This window comes from Nicotiana attenuata, unplaced genomic scaffold (genome assembly GCF_001879085.1).
Source record: "Nicotiana attenuata strain UT unplaced genomic scaffold, NIATTr2, whole genome shotgun sequence".
In the NCBI taxonomy this organism is placed as follows: domain Eukaryota; kingdom Viridiplantae; phylum Streptophyta; class Magnoliopsida; order Solanales; family Solanaceae; genus Nicotiana; species Nicotiana attenuata.
The window spans coordinates 94,967-111,502 of NW_017672771.1; the positions used below are offsets into that span (position 1 = coordinate 94,967).

The 16,536-nt window shown below is 37.1% G+C and overlaps 1 protein-coding gene across 2 annotated transcripts; it reads left to right on the forward strand.

The window, feature by feature from the left end:
- Positions 1-311: 311 nt before the first annotated feature.
- Positions 312-16,120, forward strand: LOC109214448 (trafficking protein particle complex II-specific subunit 130 homolog). Of its 2 annotated transcripts, XM_019378363.1 has the most exons (21): positions 313-595; positions 1,815-2,044; positions 3,895-4,076; positions 4,769-4,952; positions 5,368-5,458; positions 6,867-7,027; positions 8,331-8,420; positions 8,686-8,847; positions 9,111-9,172; positions 9,476-9,566; positions 10,297-10,460; positions 11,410-11,608; positions 11,864-12,409; positions 12,499-12,711; positions 12,908-13,292; positions 13,388-13,484; positions 13,557-13,641; positions 14,052-14,241; positions 14,647-14,945; positions 15,384-15,474; positions 15,592-16,120. In XM_019378363.1, the coding sequence occupies exons 1-21, from the start codon at positions 532-534 to the stop codon at positions 15,765-15,767; spliced, it is 3,762 nt and encodes a 1,253-aa protein (XP_019233908.1). In that variant the 5' UTR covers positions 313-531; the 3' UTR covers positions 15,768-16,120. The 2 variants fall into 2 exon arrangements, with proteins under 2 accessions (XP_019233909.1, XP_019233908.1); XM_019378364.1 differs by lacking the exons at positions 14,647-14,945; positions 15,384-15,474; positions 15,592-16,120 and adding an exon at positions 14,375-14,639 and having other exon boundaries at positions 312-595.
- Positions 16,121-16,536: the final 416 nt, after the last annotated feature.

Below are 16,536 nucleotides of genomic sequence, written 5' to 3' on the forward strand. Positions count from 1 at the left end.
AAATCTCAATCATCAAACTGTCAAAATAACAGCAAATTCAACAAACCCATTTTGCAACTAAGAAGAAGAAAAAGGGTATATATTTGAAGTTATCCAAAAATTGGGTATTATTTAAACTTGTTTAAAAAATTGAGTACAAATTCGATGGATGGTGCAAAATTGGGCGTCACATAAAATTTTTACCAATGTATGTGAACTGTAATTCTCTAAATCTAAAAAAAAATAAAAAGGAAAGGAAAAACAAAAATAACGGCCAAATTAACCAAAGAGGGTAAAACAGAGTGGTAAAATCCCCAAAAGGGGAAGAAGGAGCAAATCTACTGAGTAGCGGAATTCAGTGTTGAGTGAGCATGTAAAAAAACTTCTGCGGCACACCCTCCCAAAGTCCGTCTGAATCAATCACTAAATAAAGAGTAGTTAAAAGCATATATCAGACGCGAATCGTAAAAAGGATCTTCGTCCGCATCTTAGTTCGTCTCTGGAAAATTGCCGATCCTAGTACAACACACATATGGTTTGTGCAGATCGGTAATGGCGAACTTCTTAGCTCAGTTTCAAAGTATTAAAAATACTTGCGATCACGTCGTCATTGCCGGTAACAAATCTCACCTCTTACTTCAATTTCTCTACTCATTTTATACAAACCCTAGCTTCATTTGCGCTCTTCTCAATTACTTTTTTCATGTATTTAGTTGTTAGTAGTTTAATTTGAGTTATAGTTCCAATGTCTAGCGTTAACGCCGGCCACTGCCGCTTCAACTATATTAGCAACGTGATGGATCAATGTTTCCTAGTTTAGATCACTTAGAAATGTTACGAGGACTACTTCAGATATAGAGAGGCAATTTTAGACGAAAATGCAGAACTTGATTAAAACTATGCTATTTTTTCTTAAAAAGTAACGATTTCATTATAATCTGTCGGAATCAATATGAAGTTAGCTAATAGCAGAACATAATGGATGCAAAGGATGCATATAGGTTATACCTTCTCAAAAAAGAAAAAAAAGAAAAAAGGAGGGATATAGGTGATATTGACTAGTTGGATTAAGGCTCAGTTGTTGTTGTTGTTGTTGCACTTATTATTACGTCCAGTATTTGTCAGGTGACTTGTATGTTATATAGAGATGAATGAAATTTTGTGACTGTAGTTTTAAAGAACTCCCAGTTTACTTTAAACACAAATTATTTAGTATTGAAAGGAAAATGGCCAAGTGGATTTAGAGAAATTATATAGCAGAACCAAAAGTTTGTGATTCAGTAGTAGTTGGTTGGTATATACATTATTTTACTTCGATATACGTTTGAATTACGTGGTACAACTGTGGCTCGTAAGTCTGTTGTGTGTCCAGTATATTTGCCGCATTACTGAAGTTATGCTCACCTTGAATATTGGAAAGGTAAAACATGCTTGTTTACTAGGGGGAAGCTTTTGTAGTTGGTGCATTTTCTTGGCTTCTATGCTTCAGGCTCATGTGTGGGCGTGCTGCCTGGAGCGTAATCTTTAAATGTGCTACTCCTATGTACTCTCTCCAAATTTAGTAAATGTACTTGAACAAGTAACCTCCCTCCTTTTCTTTTGAAGGGAAGACATACTACTACTAGTTTCCTGTTCCCATTTCTGGCTCTACTAATACTTCTAGTTTAAAAACCTTAATCTGGAGCTTTATGAGCTGCACAGTGCCGTCATCAGACATAAAAACACATAAACTGAGAGCTGTAGAATGATTAGTTCTTCTTGTAACTTTTTACTTTTGTACATTATCTTGTACGGGCCAGTAGCTCAACTCCATTTTCCAATAAATTACTCTGCAGTTGAAGATGTCAGTGATTTATGGCCCCTTGTAAAGAAGGGGTTTGAAGACCATTTGCCATTCAAGAAAGCTTTTCTGAATAACAAGACCCGTAATCCTGTGCTTGTGGATGAACTGCCAGCTGAATACATATTGACAACAGACTCAAGACTTCGTAGCCGATTTCCTCAAGAGCAATCCTTATTTTGGTTCCGAGAGCCGTACGCCACTGTGGTTCTTGTCTCTTGTGAGGTAGGAAGCATATTTAACTTCTTAAATTTGACTATTCTATCTTTGTTCATTATTCAATAGACATAAAGGCTTTGAATGAGTTTGTAAAAGCGTTTGAAGGAGGTAGTGATATTATAGCGGGAATGAACCATTAAATAAGGCACTGTAACGAAATAAAATTTTCTTTCTTCATCTTTATGTTCTAGCTCTAAGTAATTTATGGAGCATGTTTTTCCTTATTTGTCACAATGTCATAAGCTGATGGTTTACTCTTCAAAACTTTCGATGATTAGAGCAGAGGCGTATCTAGAATTTTAATAACAGGGTGCACCATTATGTTAATTAAAAAGGGCATGGGGAATTAGGAATTTGTTTATTTATAAGTTATAGAAAGAATTGATTAAAAAGAACTATAGAGACCGAACTCTCTAACTTGAGGGACAAAAGGGGCACTTAGTCACTAGAGTAGTCACTTGAGCATGGGTGGCCACAAATATATTTAGGTACATAATCTGAAAAATTAGTACTGTTTATACATAGCCTAGGGAGGGGAGCATGGGTGCATGTACCCCACCCCCTCCACATACATCCGCCCCTGGATTAGAGGGCCATGACCTGGCCGTGTTGAGGTAGCTCAAGTATATGGACCATTCACATAAACGTGCATGTCGCAAGAAGTTAGTGGTGGTACAGGGTTACAGAGAAGGAAGAGGTAGGGGGAGAACAGATTTAGACTTGTTAGCTTTTAAATTCAGCTCCTGTCTTGGGAGGACTATGCTAATATAGTGCTGGTGGTTGAGTGGAGGAATATTGTGGTTAATATATAAAAGAGAAGGTAAGTGGAGCTAGCGTTATTAGCTTATTTTCCTGTTTGGATAGGACTAAGGCACTAAGCTCATAATGATTGGTGGCTGAAATGGAGAAATCCTTTTTTTGTATAAGGTAATAAATTTTTTTGACAAATTTTGGGCGTAAAACCCACATACAAGAGGTACACCAAAAAAAGTGGAGTCCTACATAAAAATATGATTCTCTACGAATTAACCCAATCTTCTTTTCGAAGAGGAACTTCATGGGTGCACCAAAAAGAAATAAGAGATAAAAGACTACTTTTCAATTGTATAAAATTCATTTCTATCTCTTCAAAAGCTCTCCTATTTTTCTCTCCAAAGAACCCGCTTAAGTGCCAAAGGAGCCACATTTCAAGCCCTATATCTGCTCTTCTTTCTACCACGGTTCCAGCTGAACATGACATCTTTCACGGTTTCTGGCATCACACACGAATATGGAGGAATCTTATGCCAAGTAGTGTCTGTTTAGAGAAAAAATGGTGGTTGGGCAAAGCGAGTGAGAATTTTTTGAAGGTGGGTAATACTAGAATAGGGCAAGTTATATGCCTAGTTTATAAGATTGAGACAGGTAGCTGGTTATATGCATGATTGATTCAGCGAAATGGCCCACTCAAACTCATTTTCTTGGATTTTCACGTTAGAAGTTGGTTTTCCCTAGTGGCGGACTGCATGATTTTTTATTTAAAACTGCTTATAAATTAGCATTCCTCCTTCGTAAAAGGAATTGAATTGGACAAGAAGTTCTAGTTATGCATAAAAAAATCATTGCCCTCTTATTGAAGGATAAAATTGGCAGTTGAGGAAAACCCTGAAGTTCTTTCACCTTTGAGTTTCTAAGTTGTGATGGTCCTTTGAGTTTTTTTTAAATCTGTCAAGTTGTTTAATTTTTTTGACAGCCTCTTCTAGCTTAAACTGCTTACTTAACATCTGGCGTTTACTCTACTTCTGCTTCTTTTGTTGTGAAGATAGTTTCTTGTTTGTATACAGTAAAGATTGACAGCTTCTTTTTTCCCTTGCTAGGATCTTGATGAGTTTAAGACTATTCTCAAGCCACGCCTAAAGTTAATAGTTCAAAATGATGAACGGGAGTGGTTCATCATCTTCGTATCTAAAGCACCATCTCACAATGATCAGGCTACCAAGATGGCGAAAAAAGTATATGCAAAACTTGAAGTTGATTTTAGCTCCAAGAAGAGAGAAAGGTGCCTCTGCTGCTAATTATATGAGTACTGATTTTGCAATTAATAAGTGAACTCATGCATCTCAAATTGTTTTACAAAGGATAGTCTGTTGGGTTGTTATTCAATGTCACCACTTCTCTCTCTTTCCAGAAGAAATCGACTGAATGTGAAATTTTAAAGAATATTTTATTGAGCATTAGAGCAATTTTTTATCGGTAAAGCTTTATATTAATAGTAAAAATCAGCAAAATTGACCATTACAGCAACTTGCAAGAGGTACAGGGATCGTACACCTGATCTCCATCTTAGTTCTTACTTCTTCCTGTCAATAGAAACCATTAGTGCATCTTCTTTCTGGATATCATCGCCAAGGAAGGTTACGTTGTGGTACTAATAAGAAGGCTAATTAGAATAGTTATCATTCTTCCGCTCATGTATTTTGGCATTAAGCTACCATTTCATTTGACAAGTTGTCATACTGCTAACTTTCACTGCATGTGGTCTATATTATCTGCCTTGAGTTAAATTAGTATTTTCTTCAGATCTCTATGATACTCATCCAGTTAAAGCATTGAGTTAAATGACATTAAAATTATGTGAAATCAGAAAGACGTAGACCGAAGTTTACCCAACTATTATTTTGTTTCTTTTTGAATAATATTTTAACAACCAAAATATATTCTCTCTCAAACCTATTTGGATATGTTGTATAGATGTTGCAAACTAGATTTTCATGGACCTGATACAAATTTCTGGGATGACTTGGAAGCTAAGATTATGGAATGCATCAGAAATACACTTGATAGACGCGTTCAGTTTTATGAAGAGGAAATACGGAAGCTCAGTGAACAGCGCTTCATGCCTGTGTGGAACTTCTGTAACTTCTTCATTTTGAAGGTAATAATGTTGAAAAATATACCTTCCCTCCTTAACGAAATGGTTAAAATAGTTCTTCATCATTAGTAGGATTGTCATATGCTAGTACCTGGTTTTACAAATATAGAGAAGTTTCATCTTTTAGCAATCTATACATGATTTCAAAGATGGCCTGTTTGGGAAGGCATTTTAGTGCGATATATCTTCTGTTGCTGATTATAACAGTTAGTAATGAGTTAGTTTTATGCTTTATAACAGTTAGTAGGTTAGGTCTAGATAATCTAAGTTTAGTAGGTTAGCTTTGGATAGTCTAAGTGAATATATTATGCTTATGTGGAGTTGCCTCAAACTATTGCATTGTTTGCTCAGCATTAGATTTGTGTCAGGAGGATCCATGTTCTAGAATTTCCAGTAACAATTTTCTCTCATTTAACAGGAAAGCCTGGCTTTTATGTTTGAGATTGCTCATCTCCATGAAGATGCATTACGTGAATATGATGAACTAGAACTCTGCTACTTGGAAACAGGTGCTTAATGGTTGACTCTTAATCTTCAAGATGGATCAATGCTAATTGTTTAAATTCACTGCTGAAAATAGTCGTCCTTCTCGTTTGATTTTAACCTCTTTACTTAGCCATCTTTACAAGTCTACCTCCTTTCTTATTGTGCTATCGGATTTTAAAGGAAGCAGCATTTCTATTTCAATTTCTCTTTTTTAATCAGGTAAGAGCATTTCTATTTCAACTAACTTTCTTCCTCTATTAGTTATTTTTGTTGTTGTTCAAAATTGAGTAGATTGAGGAATTCTGACTGACAATTTCAATTACTTGTCCAAGTCAAAAGGATGGGCCGTGTGAAAATATATTTGCGCCGCATAAACATATCTTTCTACTGTCAGTTCCCCCGAAAGTCTGAAACTCTTATGGACTTTGTTAGCTCCTTGACTTTAACTAGGCCTTTAGTAATAGAGATAACATTGTCTTTTTTCTTTTCCTTGCTCTGTAAATTTTGCATCTTCTTGATGCCTTTTTATTGAAATCCATTACCTTGTCAAAAAGCATAGTCCACTTCTTTCCATGTGTAGCTTTAAAACATCTCAATGTTATCTAGAAGAATGAGGTCCTTTTGGCACAGTTTACAAGGATTGCTGGCAAGTTTTACTTTCTTCCATTTGATGCTTGTTCGTTAGTTGACATTGTTCTATTCTGTAGCCCAGGACTGTCTAGTGATTGGTGTAATTGAAGAGCTTTTGTCTTAATTGCTAATTTTGTTCCTACTCTTTAGTAGGTGACCTTAGTTCTCAATAAAATACAACTTTATCAACCGAGAAGCATATCTCCACCATGTGCATAGTCCGTATAGTATCTGTCTGTCAATCAAAGTCTGAAATAGATTGCCTCGATCAAGAGATTCTTCTTCCCTAAGAAATATCGTAATTGAGAAATCCTCAAATATCTCTGTTAACCCTGAAAGGTTCTCTAATTTCTCTACGGAGTTTGTCAAACCATGTATATGTGAATTTGCATTATGTCCTACAATCTCAGTGCTCTTCATAAGTTATAGAACTAAAGATGCTTGCAGACAATCCTTATTTTATTACGATCGGTTCCAATCCAGTAGTTCTTTTGACAGAAGATACTTTTTAAGTTCCTGAGCATTCTGATTTTTACTAGTACTTCGTAACAATGAAGGTTGGCGTGAAAGAAGAAATGCTAAATCAATTTAATTTGATGACATAAGATCATCAGTGTCCTTTCTTTCTCATCCCTGAGTTCTGTACAATGAGAAATCACTGTGATAGTCTGCTGATTTCTGTTATGCTTTGCAGTGTAGTATTTAGGCTAACTTGATTTGCTCTAATAGTCTGATGGTTTCTGGTTATGAAGATTGCTAAAGCTGATAACTGACCCGATCTTCATCTCACATATTGAATAGTGAATATGACTGGGAAACAGAGGGACTTTGGAGGAATGGACAGCGAAGATGATCAGGCTGCATTGCTCAACCCAGGAAAAAAAGCACTTAACCAGATTGTTCAGGATGATTCTTTTAGGGAATTTGACTTCAGGCAGTATCTATTTGCCTGCCAATCAAAGGTGAGTATGGAAAGACCTATGATTAAAATAGGCTAGTTTCTGCACAAGGTAAATCTCTTTAATTATTCAGTCGGAGGAAAGATACATACTGCATTGTTCTCTTGCTTTCATCGTCCTTCTCTCTGTTGTGACATGCCAAAAATGTTGCCCCAACAAAAGATGAAAGGAAGTCAGTGCAATTTCTAGTAATGCTCCAATATGTAAAATTTTGGAACTGACATAGTTGCTCCGAGACTTGCAACCCTAGCAAGTGAAATCAATTTGCTCATTCCTAATCTATCACGTGCATTTTGAAAGAGGATTATAGAAATTAGAAGAGGAAGTTCAGCTGATTAACCTGCTAGGGAATTTTATGACTTCAATTTTGGGTGGATTCGTATCTGTTACTAGATCTTTTGATACTTCTTCAGTCTTCCTTGTACTTCTCCACGGTCCCGCAACATGATAAAGCTGTCAATGGATCAGCGAAGCAACAATATTGTATTAGCCATATGATGCCCTCATGTATGAGCACTCTCACAATGATGAGGATCCCTCATGGGTTTAACTGGATGAGTACAACAGTTTTTACCCCCAAATTTCTAGAAATTAGTGTTTTCTTGAGTCTACGTGTATGTTATTGCTATAGCTGAAGACGTTCATATTTTTTGTGGTTGAAAAAGATAATGGAAATTCTATGTGAACCATACTTTCTCATTTTGTAGTACGGGTTGTTTCCAACTGTAGTAGCTGCCTCGTTCTACTTTCATGTTTAGCATAATTCCATGATCCTGATAAGTGATAATACTCTAGTAAATTGTTGTAGCTCGAAAAAATATAAAACTTATCAGATATCTACTGAGGAAGGATAAATTCTGAATATGTTCCTCATTTTTCATCTGCACCTTTATGAAGAGCATTTAGTGCTAAATAATTGTCACCGGTGCTCAACTTTGAGGAAATGTGTTTGTTAGTTTTAGGAAGCGATTAGCATTTAAAGGTATGAATTCTTCTCCAGTTTAATTGTTTGGTTGGGTTTCGCGTGTCACATTTATTACTTATTCTTTGCATCTATTGAAATACCTTTTCGCTACTGTTCTGCCGTTTATATGTTCAAAACACTAATTGGGATAGAAAGATACTGCAATATGAAAGATTGTATCATGCTCATTAGTTCAACCCCCTGTAACCCAATAAACGATTAAAGAAAAAAAGAAGTAAGAAGATAGAAGGAGCTGACATCACTTTTCTTAGCGCCTGTATTATCTTAAGCATCTGTCTGATGATATTTAATCAAGACTTATTTTTCCATTAATACCTGCAGCTTCTCTTTAAGCTGAGTCGACCATTTGAAGTAGCATCGAGGGGGCATTCATTTATTATTAGCTTCTCAAAGGCGTTAGCCCTTCATGAGGTAATGAGACATTCTCTTCTACCTGCTTCATCATTTCTATTACCTGAGAGGATTAAATTCTCTTTTTTTTTGAAAAACTTCAAATCCTCTTTTTATTTTTCATTTCGATCCTTTTGCGTTAAAAGACAACTTAATTACCAGTGTTAGAATGAAATGGGTCTGAATAGCGTGGAACATATATAAATGATTCATATAGCTCCATCTATATTGGGATTGAGGTGTAGCTGATTAATTGATATTTCATATGCGCTTCTCTTTGTTCCAGAGTGTATTGCCCTTCTGCATGCGTGAGGTATGGGTTATAACCGGTTCCTTGGCTTTAATCACTGCAACTGCTTCTGAATACAAAGATGGACAAGTGGCGGCTGACATTGAGAAAGAGTTTTACCGTGTTCAGGGGGACCTTTATTCTTTATGCCGTACTAAGGTAAACTAAGCTATGCCTAAGAGGTATCATCTTTTGTGGTCAAATGTATCTACTGAAGACTAACCTTAATCCTGACCATCCTATGCAAGATTATTGTCTGATGATTTTTGAAATGCTCGTCACGTGTATGCAGCTTTGTAGGGCTGCCATTTTGCTCAAATTTTCAAATAATTTTGATTCTTGATTCAGTTGCTGTTCCTTTAGCTTTACATATAACAGATTACTATCTGCCTTCCACTGAAAGCTTGTAATGGTTGTGGCAGTTCATGCGGCTGGCATATTTAATTGGTTATGGATTACATATTGAAAGAAGTCCTGTGAACAGGTAATCATGCTGTTTGCTCTAGACAACACCTTTTTTTGTATTGGCGCAGTTTTTTGAAGCAACCATCCTACAGGAGGATAATCCTAGTCATACAATAAAGGCTGATTAATTTAATGAAAAACTTATGTCATTATCTGGAATTTTTGGATCCGTTGGTAAAGATGTAATAGGGTGCTCTTTGTAGGTCCTGTCTGCTCTGTTTAGTACTCTTGTGTATCCTCTTGATACACTTTTCATTAATAATACTTTACCTTATCATCTTTTTTAATGATAGTTTATGTATATTTGCATTCTTTTGAGCAGTGCTTCACTTAGCATGCTGCCTTGGCCTAAGCCAGCAGTTTGGCCGTCTCTTCCACCCGATGCTTCATCCGAGGTTCTTGTGAAAGAAAAGGTGCGTTTTTACTCATGGTATCATGGAATAGAAGTCAAAAAGGCATGCCCATTTGAAAGCATACCATTCTTTTGGTGTGTGGAGAATGCATGAGGAGAACTGGTTTTCTTCTATAGCTATTGCCTAGCTGAAAATTTTATAATAATGATATGCAGAAAAAGGTGTCTGGTTTGTAAAGTTAAAATCCTCCCTTCTCATCAACTGTCAGACGTTGAAAGAAGGACTCATCCTGTAGGGTAAAAGATATAAGCTTAGGAATGAATATGTTGCATATAGGCAACCTACTGACATATACGAACTAAAAAATACGTAACTAAAAAAGCTAGAGGTTTGACGAATCATTGTTGTACACAAATAGCTAATAATACTTGAGTTGCAAGCACATATCAAAAAAATACTTGAGTTGTAAGTAGATGAGATAAAATTTATAGCTAATATTACTTGAGTTGTAAGTAGATGAGATAAAATTTTCATGTTCTGACCTTCGATCTAAGTTCATGGTGCCATTGGCAGGGTGAAAACTTTTATAATAGACTAACTGACATGAATATTTGAGTTTTCTCTTGGGTACCTGCATTCCCCTGTTAATCATATTGTTCCTTGGCGCATATCAAATTTTCAAAGGTCTGCTTAGCCAGCAATAATGGGTCAAATATCACTTTTTGATCATTTGCATTTATGTTTTCAGTTGAGATGCCTTCTGATACCCTTGGCCACTATTTCTTTGCAGATGATGTTTCAAGAAAGTCAGCGGGTTAAGCATTTTGGTATTCAGAGGAAGCCTTTGCCTCTAGAACCATCCGTACTTTTGCGGGAAGCAAATCGCAGAAGAGCTTCTCTTTCTGCGGGGAATGTGTTTGAAATGTTTGATGGACATCCAAATGCAATTGATGGGTAATGGAGATTGATTAAGATGAATTCTTTATTTGTACTTTTTGTTCAAGTGCATTTGTATACTTAACAAGGTAAATGTTGGTGGGTGATAGGCTGTTTTGAGATTATCAGTTCCCATGATTTGAAAACTTTAGAAGTTTGATACTTTTGCTATATTGCTTGCTTAGGAAGCAACAAGCTTATGGCACCACTTTGACTTCTTGACTCTTAATGCATTTCTGCTTTTACTCATCACCGTTGTGCAGTTGAAAATTGCTCTCTTTTTAAAAACAGCAACATATTGAACAATCAGTAAGGTGAATAAACACTGCTATCAACCCCACACGTGCTATTTTGAGGGAATCACTAAGTACTAATGGAGGATATTAAACTTAAGTAGACTATTTCAGCTGATTTCAGGGTGTAATTATATGGATGCATGGACAAAGATTATGGTTTACATAAGAGTTTAGGTATGTTTGATTAGTCCAAGAATTATTTTGTGAGAACATCATTAACAGAAAGCAGGGAACATAAAAAGGGATGACTGACCTATATCATTTTCATGAATTTCTTTTTTGGTCTTTTAACTAAGGATGTTTTCCTGAGGCTGTATCGTAAAAAACTGAAAATTAAATTAGAACATTGGTGTTAGTTTCTCCCAGAGGCTTCAAGTTTTCATACTCCATTAAAAAGAATGAATTTATTTCCTTTTTAGTCCGTTTAAAAAAGAATGACCCCTTTCTAAATTTGGAAACAATGTACCTTCAGACTTTCCATTTTACCCTTAATGAGATGATCTATCTCCACATAAATATCTATGGATTGTTTGACCACAAGTTTCAAAAGTCTTCTATTCTTTCTTAAACTCTGTGCCCAGTCAACTAGGTTTTCTTTTTGAAATGGAGGGAGTATGTTTTATTTTGAACCTCGAAGGCTGAGCTCTAACCTTGTCGTCATCTGCCGACAGCTCAGGTTCAATGTCCTCACCAGCAAAAACACAGTTGATATCAATGTCTAGAACTAACTCTTCGCCTGGAAACTTTGAGAGCTCAATTGGCCGACCTTTGAGGCTTTCAGAAATTTGTGTTGCTGCTGAGCATGCTTTGCGGAGTACAATTTCTGACACAGAACTGTGGAAATCATTGTCTTCTGTCCAGGAATTTGAGGTACCTATCTTCTCTAAGGACTATATATGTACCTGTGAATAGGAATGGTACTTTAAAATAGAGTTATGTATACTACTTGTTAGCAGGCATGATGCTTCAAGTTTGAGTTCTGCATAAATCTTTTTTGATTGCGCGTGAATTGGAGACCTTGACATTCGTTATTCAGCAGCAAATTGTTTTTGCGTCTTTATGTAGAATCATGCTTTTTTAATCTTCCTCATTCCTTAATGCAATTCTAATAATTTTTAATCTTAGGAAAAATACCTGGAGCTGTCAAAAGGTGCTGCCAACAATTATCATCGTTCATGGTGGAAGAGGCATGGAGTTGTACTTGATGGTGAAATTGCAGCTGTCTTCCATAAGAACGGAAATTATGATCTTGCTGCAAAATTGTATGAAAAGGTTTGTGCTCTTTATTCTGGTGAAGGATGGCAAAATCTTTTGGCTGAGGTCCTTCCCAATTTAGCTGAGTGCCAAAAGGAACTCGGTGATCAAGCTGGCTATCTATCTTCATGTGTGAGATTGCTCTCATTGGATAAAGGATTGTTCTCCAGCAAGGAACGTCAAGCATTTCAGTCTGAAGTTGTTCGTCTTGCTCATAGTGAGATGGAGCACACTGTGCCTCTAGATGTGTCCTCACTGATAACATTTTCTGGCAATCCTGGACCACCACTGCAGCTTTGTGATGGCGATCCTGGTACCCTCTCTGTCACTGTATGGAGTGGATTTCCTGATGACATTACTCTTGAATCACTTAGTCTCACTCTCACAGCCACAACTAATACCGATGAGGGTGTTAAGGTAATCTGTTTGACTCACTGTTGCTTTTTCTCTAGTAGTTTTTAGAAAGTGAGTATTCTAGTGTAATAAGTCTGAATTTTTATCCTCAGGCAATAAAAAGATCCGGTGCTACAATATTAAAGCCGGGAAGGAATATAATCATGGTCAATTTACCTCCGCAAAGACCCGGTTCTTATGTTTTGGGGGTTCTTACAGGGAAAATCGGCCTACTCAGTTTTAGATCTCACAGCTTTTCAAAGGGTGCTCCTGCAGATAGTGATGATTTTATGAGTTATGAGAAGCCAACAAGGCCAATCTTAAAGGTAATTTATCTGTCATATATATGGGAGAGAAAAAAGTGAGTTGCGAAGGCTGTGATGTGTATTCCAAAAGGATAGAGAATCATCCTTCGCTTCTATCCTCAAATATTCTTAGTGATTCTTTTGTATGCAAATGATCTACTATTTTACAGAATGATCATCTGAAAGGCATTCAATATTTCTTGAACTTTTTTGAAAGGTGTTCAAGCCGAGGTCTCTGGTCGATCTTACTGCTGCTATTTCATCTGCTTTATTGATGAATGAACCTCAGTGGGTTGGAATAATTGTGAAGCCAATTAATTACTCTCTTAAGGGTGCAATTCTGCACATAGACACTGGTCCTGGGTTGACTATTGAAAATTCGCATAAGATTGAAATTGAGAGTCACATGAATGGGCACCCAGATGAGTCAGATCATTCTGAAGGTTCTAAAGATGACAGTTTTCCAGCTGCTCCAGAAGTAAAGCAAATGTCTCTTCACGATGGAATTATTGAGCTGCCTGATTGGGCAAGCAACATAACTTCTGTTTTGTGGATCCCTGTACGTGCTACCAGTGAGGGACTTCCTAAAGGCGCTCCTGCAGGTGATGATTAATAACCTAGTGGTGGTTCAAACAGCATAATCATGGCTCCTTAAATCTGTTTTTTCCACTGCCTAAACACCTGCTTTACCTATCAGGTGCAGTTGTTCCCCAGAGACAGAACCTAGTGGAGGGATTAAGAACAATAGCTTTGAAACTTGAGTTTGGGGTGTCGCGGAACCAAATATTTGAAAGGTTAGCTTCACTTTTTCATTTCGTATGTGTATTCTTGTTAGTGAAACTAATCTGGAATCTATCTCTTTGCAGGACAATTGCAGTGCACTTCACTGACCCCTTCTCTGTAAGTACACGAGTTACGGACAAAAGCACTGATGGTAAACTACTTTTGCAGGTAATCTTTTATGTCTCCTTTGTTTCGCGGAGTTTTGGGGGGGTGGGGGGGAAGTGTTTCAGTTTCAGGCTAGAGTAGTCATTCTTTCTGTCGAATGGTGGTTCTTTATAATTATTTTGGATGGCTGAATTATGTAATAGAAATAGAGAAGAAAAATAAATGGGCTTCAAGAGAAGAAAAGATGTAGAGGATGCAAGAAGCCCTCTGAGTTTGCATCCTTTGTGTTAGGAGGAATATTTCCAGTTTTATAGTCAGTTTTCCCTTGGGTTACACTACCTGGAAATGCAGGCGCTTGTCTCTGTTGTCTGGAGTTGTGTTTTACGGAATCGTCATTGCAGATTCAGGAAATTGCATGACCTGCATGAATGCCAACTTACTCATGGTTGTTATTTTTTCCTGCTTTTGTCTAGGTGATACTGCAATCACAAGTACAAGCTACATTGACCATCTACGACTCTTGGCTTGATCTTCAAGAAGGCTTTGCTCACAGTGGAAATGGTGATAAAAGGCCAATCTCTGGCTTCTTCCCCCTAGTGATCTCTCCCAATTCTAGAGCTGGAATTCTCTTCAGTATATGCCTGGGGACTGCACCAGTAGAAGGCATGCCCTGTTATTTTCTCACTTATTCAGAGTCATTATTGTTTGTCCTTTATGTACTGAGCCTGATACTAAAGCACCTAATTATGGCATATCATCCACTAAGCACCTAATCATGGCATATCATCCACTACAGTTTCTGCAATACTGGGGAAATCTTGGACGGCACTTTTCCCTGATCTGATTAGCTATAGACCAAAAGCAGAAAAGAAGATAAAATATCTACTGGAGTCTACTAGGGATTATTCCTTTATGGACAGTTGATAGGGATTAATTTGAATTGTGTGGAGGAAAGTGCTTGCAAGTTTTTTTCCATATTTTGAAATATGAACCATTTTAAGAAGCATCTAATGATCTTTTATTATCTTAATTTTCACTCTTCACCTTGTCTTTTTTTGGTTTGTTTAGAAGGAGCTGAGATCGTGTGTCCTGAGAGCATTTTAAATATTAGATTTGGTATTTTGGGAAATAGAGCTGCTGGCGCGCATGACCTCAATGCTGAGGAACCTATAGGACCTGATGGATCGGCTCAGAGTCTGATTTTCAAGAGCTCTCTTCTTTTACAGAGACCCGTGCTTGACCCTTGCTTTGCAGTCGGTTTTCTGCCTCTTTCTTCAACTGGTCTTCAGGTTGGACAGCTTGTTAGCATGAGATGGAGAGTTGAAAGGTTAAAGAGTCTGGAGAAATGTGCAGCTTCTGAAAACAATGTAAGTATTTCACCTGATAGTCTGCTATCCTCTTTGGGGAGATTGGCAATTTCAATGTTAATCCTGCCTGTCCATACAAATTGCTCAACCTTTCAGTAATGTTAAGCTGTTTTACTGTTGTAATTTTTCCTTTCTCCTGGTAATCAATCATTTGGGTGATTTACTGGATAACTCTGTTGTGTTTTCCTGACATCTACTTTGAATTTACGAGAAAGCTTATTCTTTTCTACCAAATTTTTGAAATAAAAGAAAGTGATGTAAAATTCAAAATGGAGCCCTGGCTGCTGATGCACATGTATATCTTTTTAATCTAGTTAGTCTTGTAAATTTCTTGCATCTTGTAAAAATTAACTCGTAATTCTGTAAATATCATAATGGACACATTGAAGAAGCTTCCTCTAGATGACAAGTGCATGTTTTTTTATATGCTCATGCAAGGATGATGTCCTATACGAGGTCCACGCAAATTCAGATCACTGGATGATTGCTGGGAGGAAAAGGGGACATGTCTGTCTGTCCACAAAACAAGGTTTCTTCAAGATGTTAATTTGTTTCTTATGGTTTTTGACTTTCAACTTGTATTTCAAGTGCTTCTGTACATTTATATGTACTCTGCTGTACTCATGCTTGTTTTATACTCCGACAGGATCGAGAATAACTATTTCAGTATTATGCTTGCCACTGGTTGCTGGATATGTTCGTCCTCCTCAGTTGGGCTTGCCAAATGTTGACAAGGCAAATATTTGTTGCAATCCTCCTAGTCCACATTTGGTGTGCGTCTTCCCTCCAGCTTTGAGTTCTTCTTTCTGCATAGCGGCCTGAAGATTTTGGTCATCATTCTGACCTTTACAATTGGATTGATCGTCCTTTCTCGTTTAAAAAGACATGAGCATCAAGTGGACGATTTGACTTGAAAACGTCAAGTCTGCCAGTGTTTGTACAATATGTATTTTTTTTCCAAGTTGCAACGATAGAGAATGTGAGCTTTTGCACGTTAAAGGTGTAGGTAGACTTACTGCTGTATCATATACTCATGTACAGAGAACATTTTTGCTTGTACAATAGAGGAGATTCTGAGATGATTTCCTTGTACACGGAACAGTTGTAAGGAGATAGATGAAATTAAGAGGTAAGGAGATTGGTTTTCTACAATACAATGTGCATGCTCTGACAAACTGCTCTTGTTCTTATAAAAATGTTCGATGTGATAAAAGTAATATGCGCTGTATGCCTTGCACTTTTGGTTGCTGTCGGAAATGGACGTTGACCAGACTTCGTTGGAGCTTGTATGGATTATAAACATTGGATTTAAGTTGTCACGCCTCCTTTTTTACACGCCTACCCCGAAGGATAGTGTATAAGGGAGTTTTTCCATTTAAAGTGACATTATTCGAAATGGGATTATTTATTTGATTTTTAGAGTCGCCACTTGGGATAGGTTTGGCTTTTGGTGTCCCAAGTCACCGGTTTATCTTGAATCCCAAATCGAGGAAAATTCGACTTCCCGAATGGAGTTTGCGAACCAGAAATTCTGAATAAGGAATTCTGTTGACCCGGAAGAAGGTGTTAGGCACCCCCGGATCCCGTGGTT

Excerpts from the sequence above, each read along its gene's own strand:
- LOC109214448 (XM_019378363.1), top strand. The coding sequence starts at position 532 with ATGGCGAACTTCTTAGCTCAGTTTCAAAGTATTAAAAATACTTGCGAT. Across the intron at positions 4,953-5,367 it reads GTAACTTCTTCATTTTGAAG|GAAAGCCTGGCTTTTATGTT; the intron begins GTAATAATGTTG and ends CTCATTTAACAG. Across the intron at positions 13,485-13,556 it reads CGGAACCAAATATTTGAAAG|GACAATTGCAGTGCACTTCA; the intron begins GTTAGCTTCACT and ends ATCTCTTTGCAG.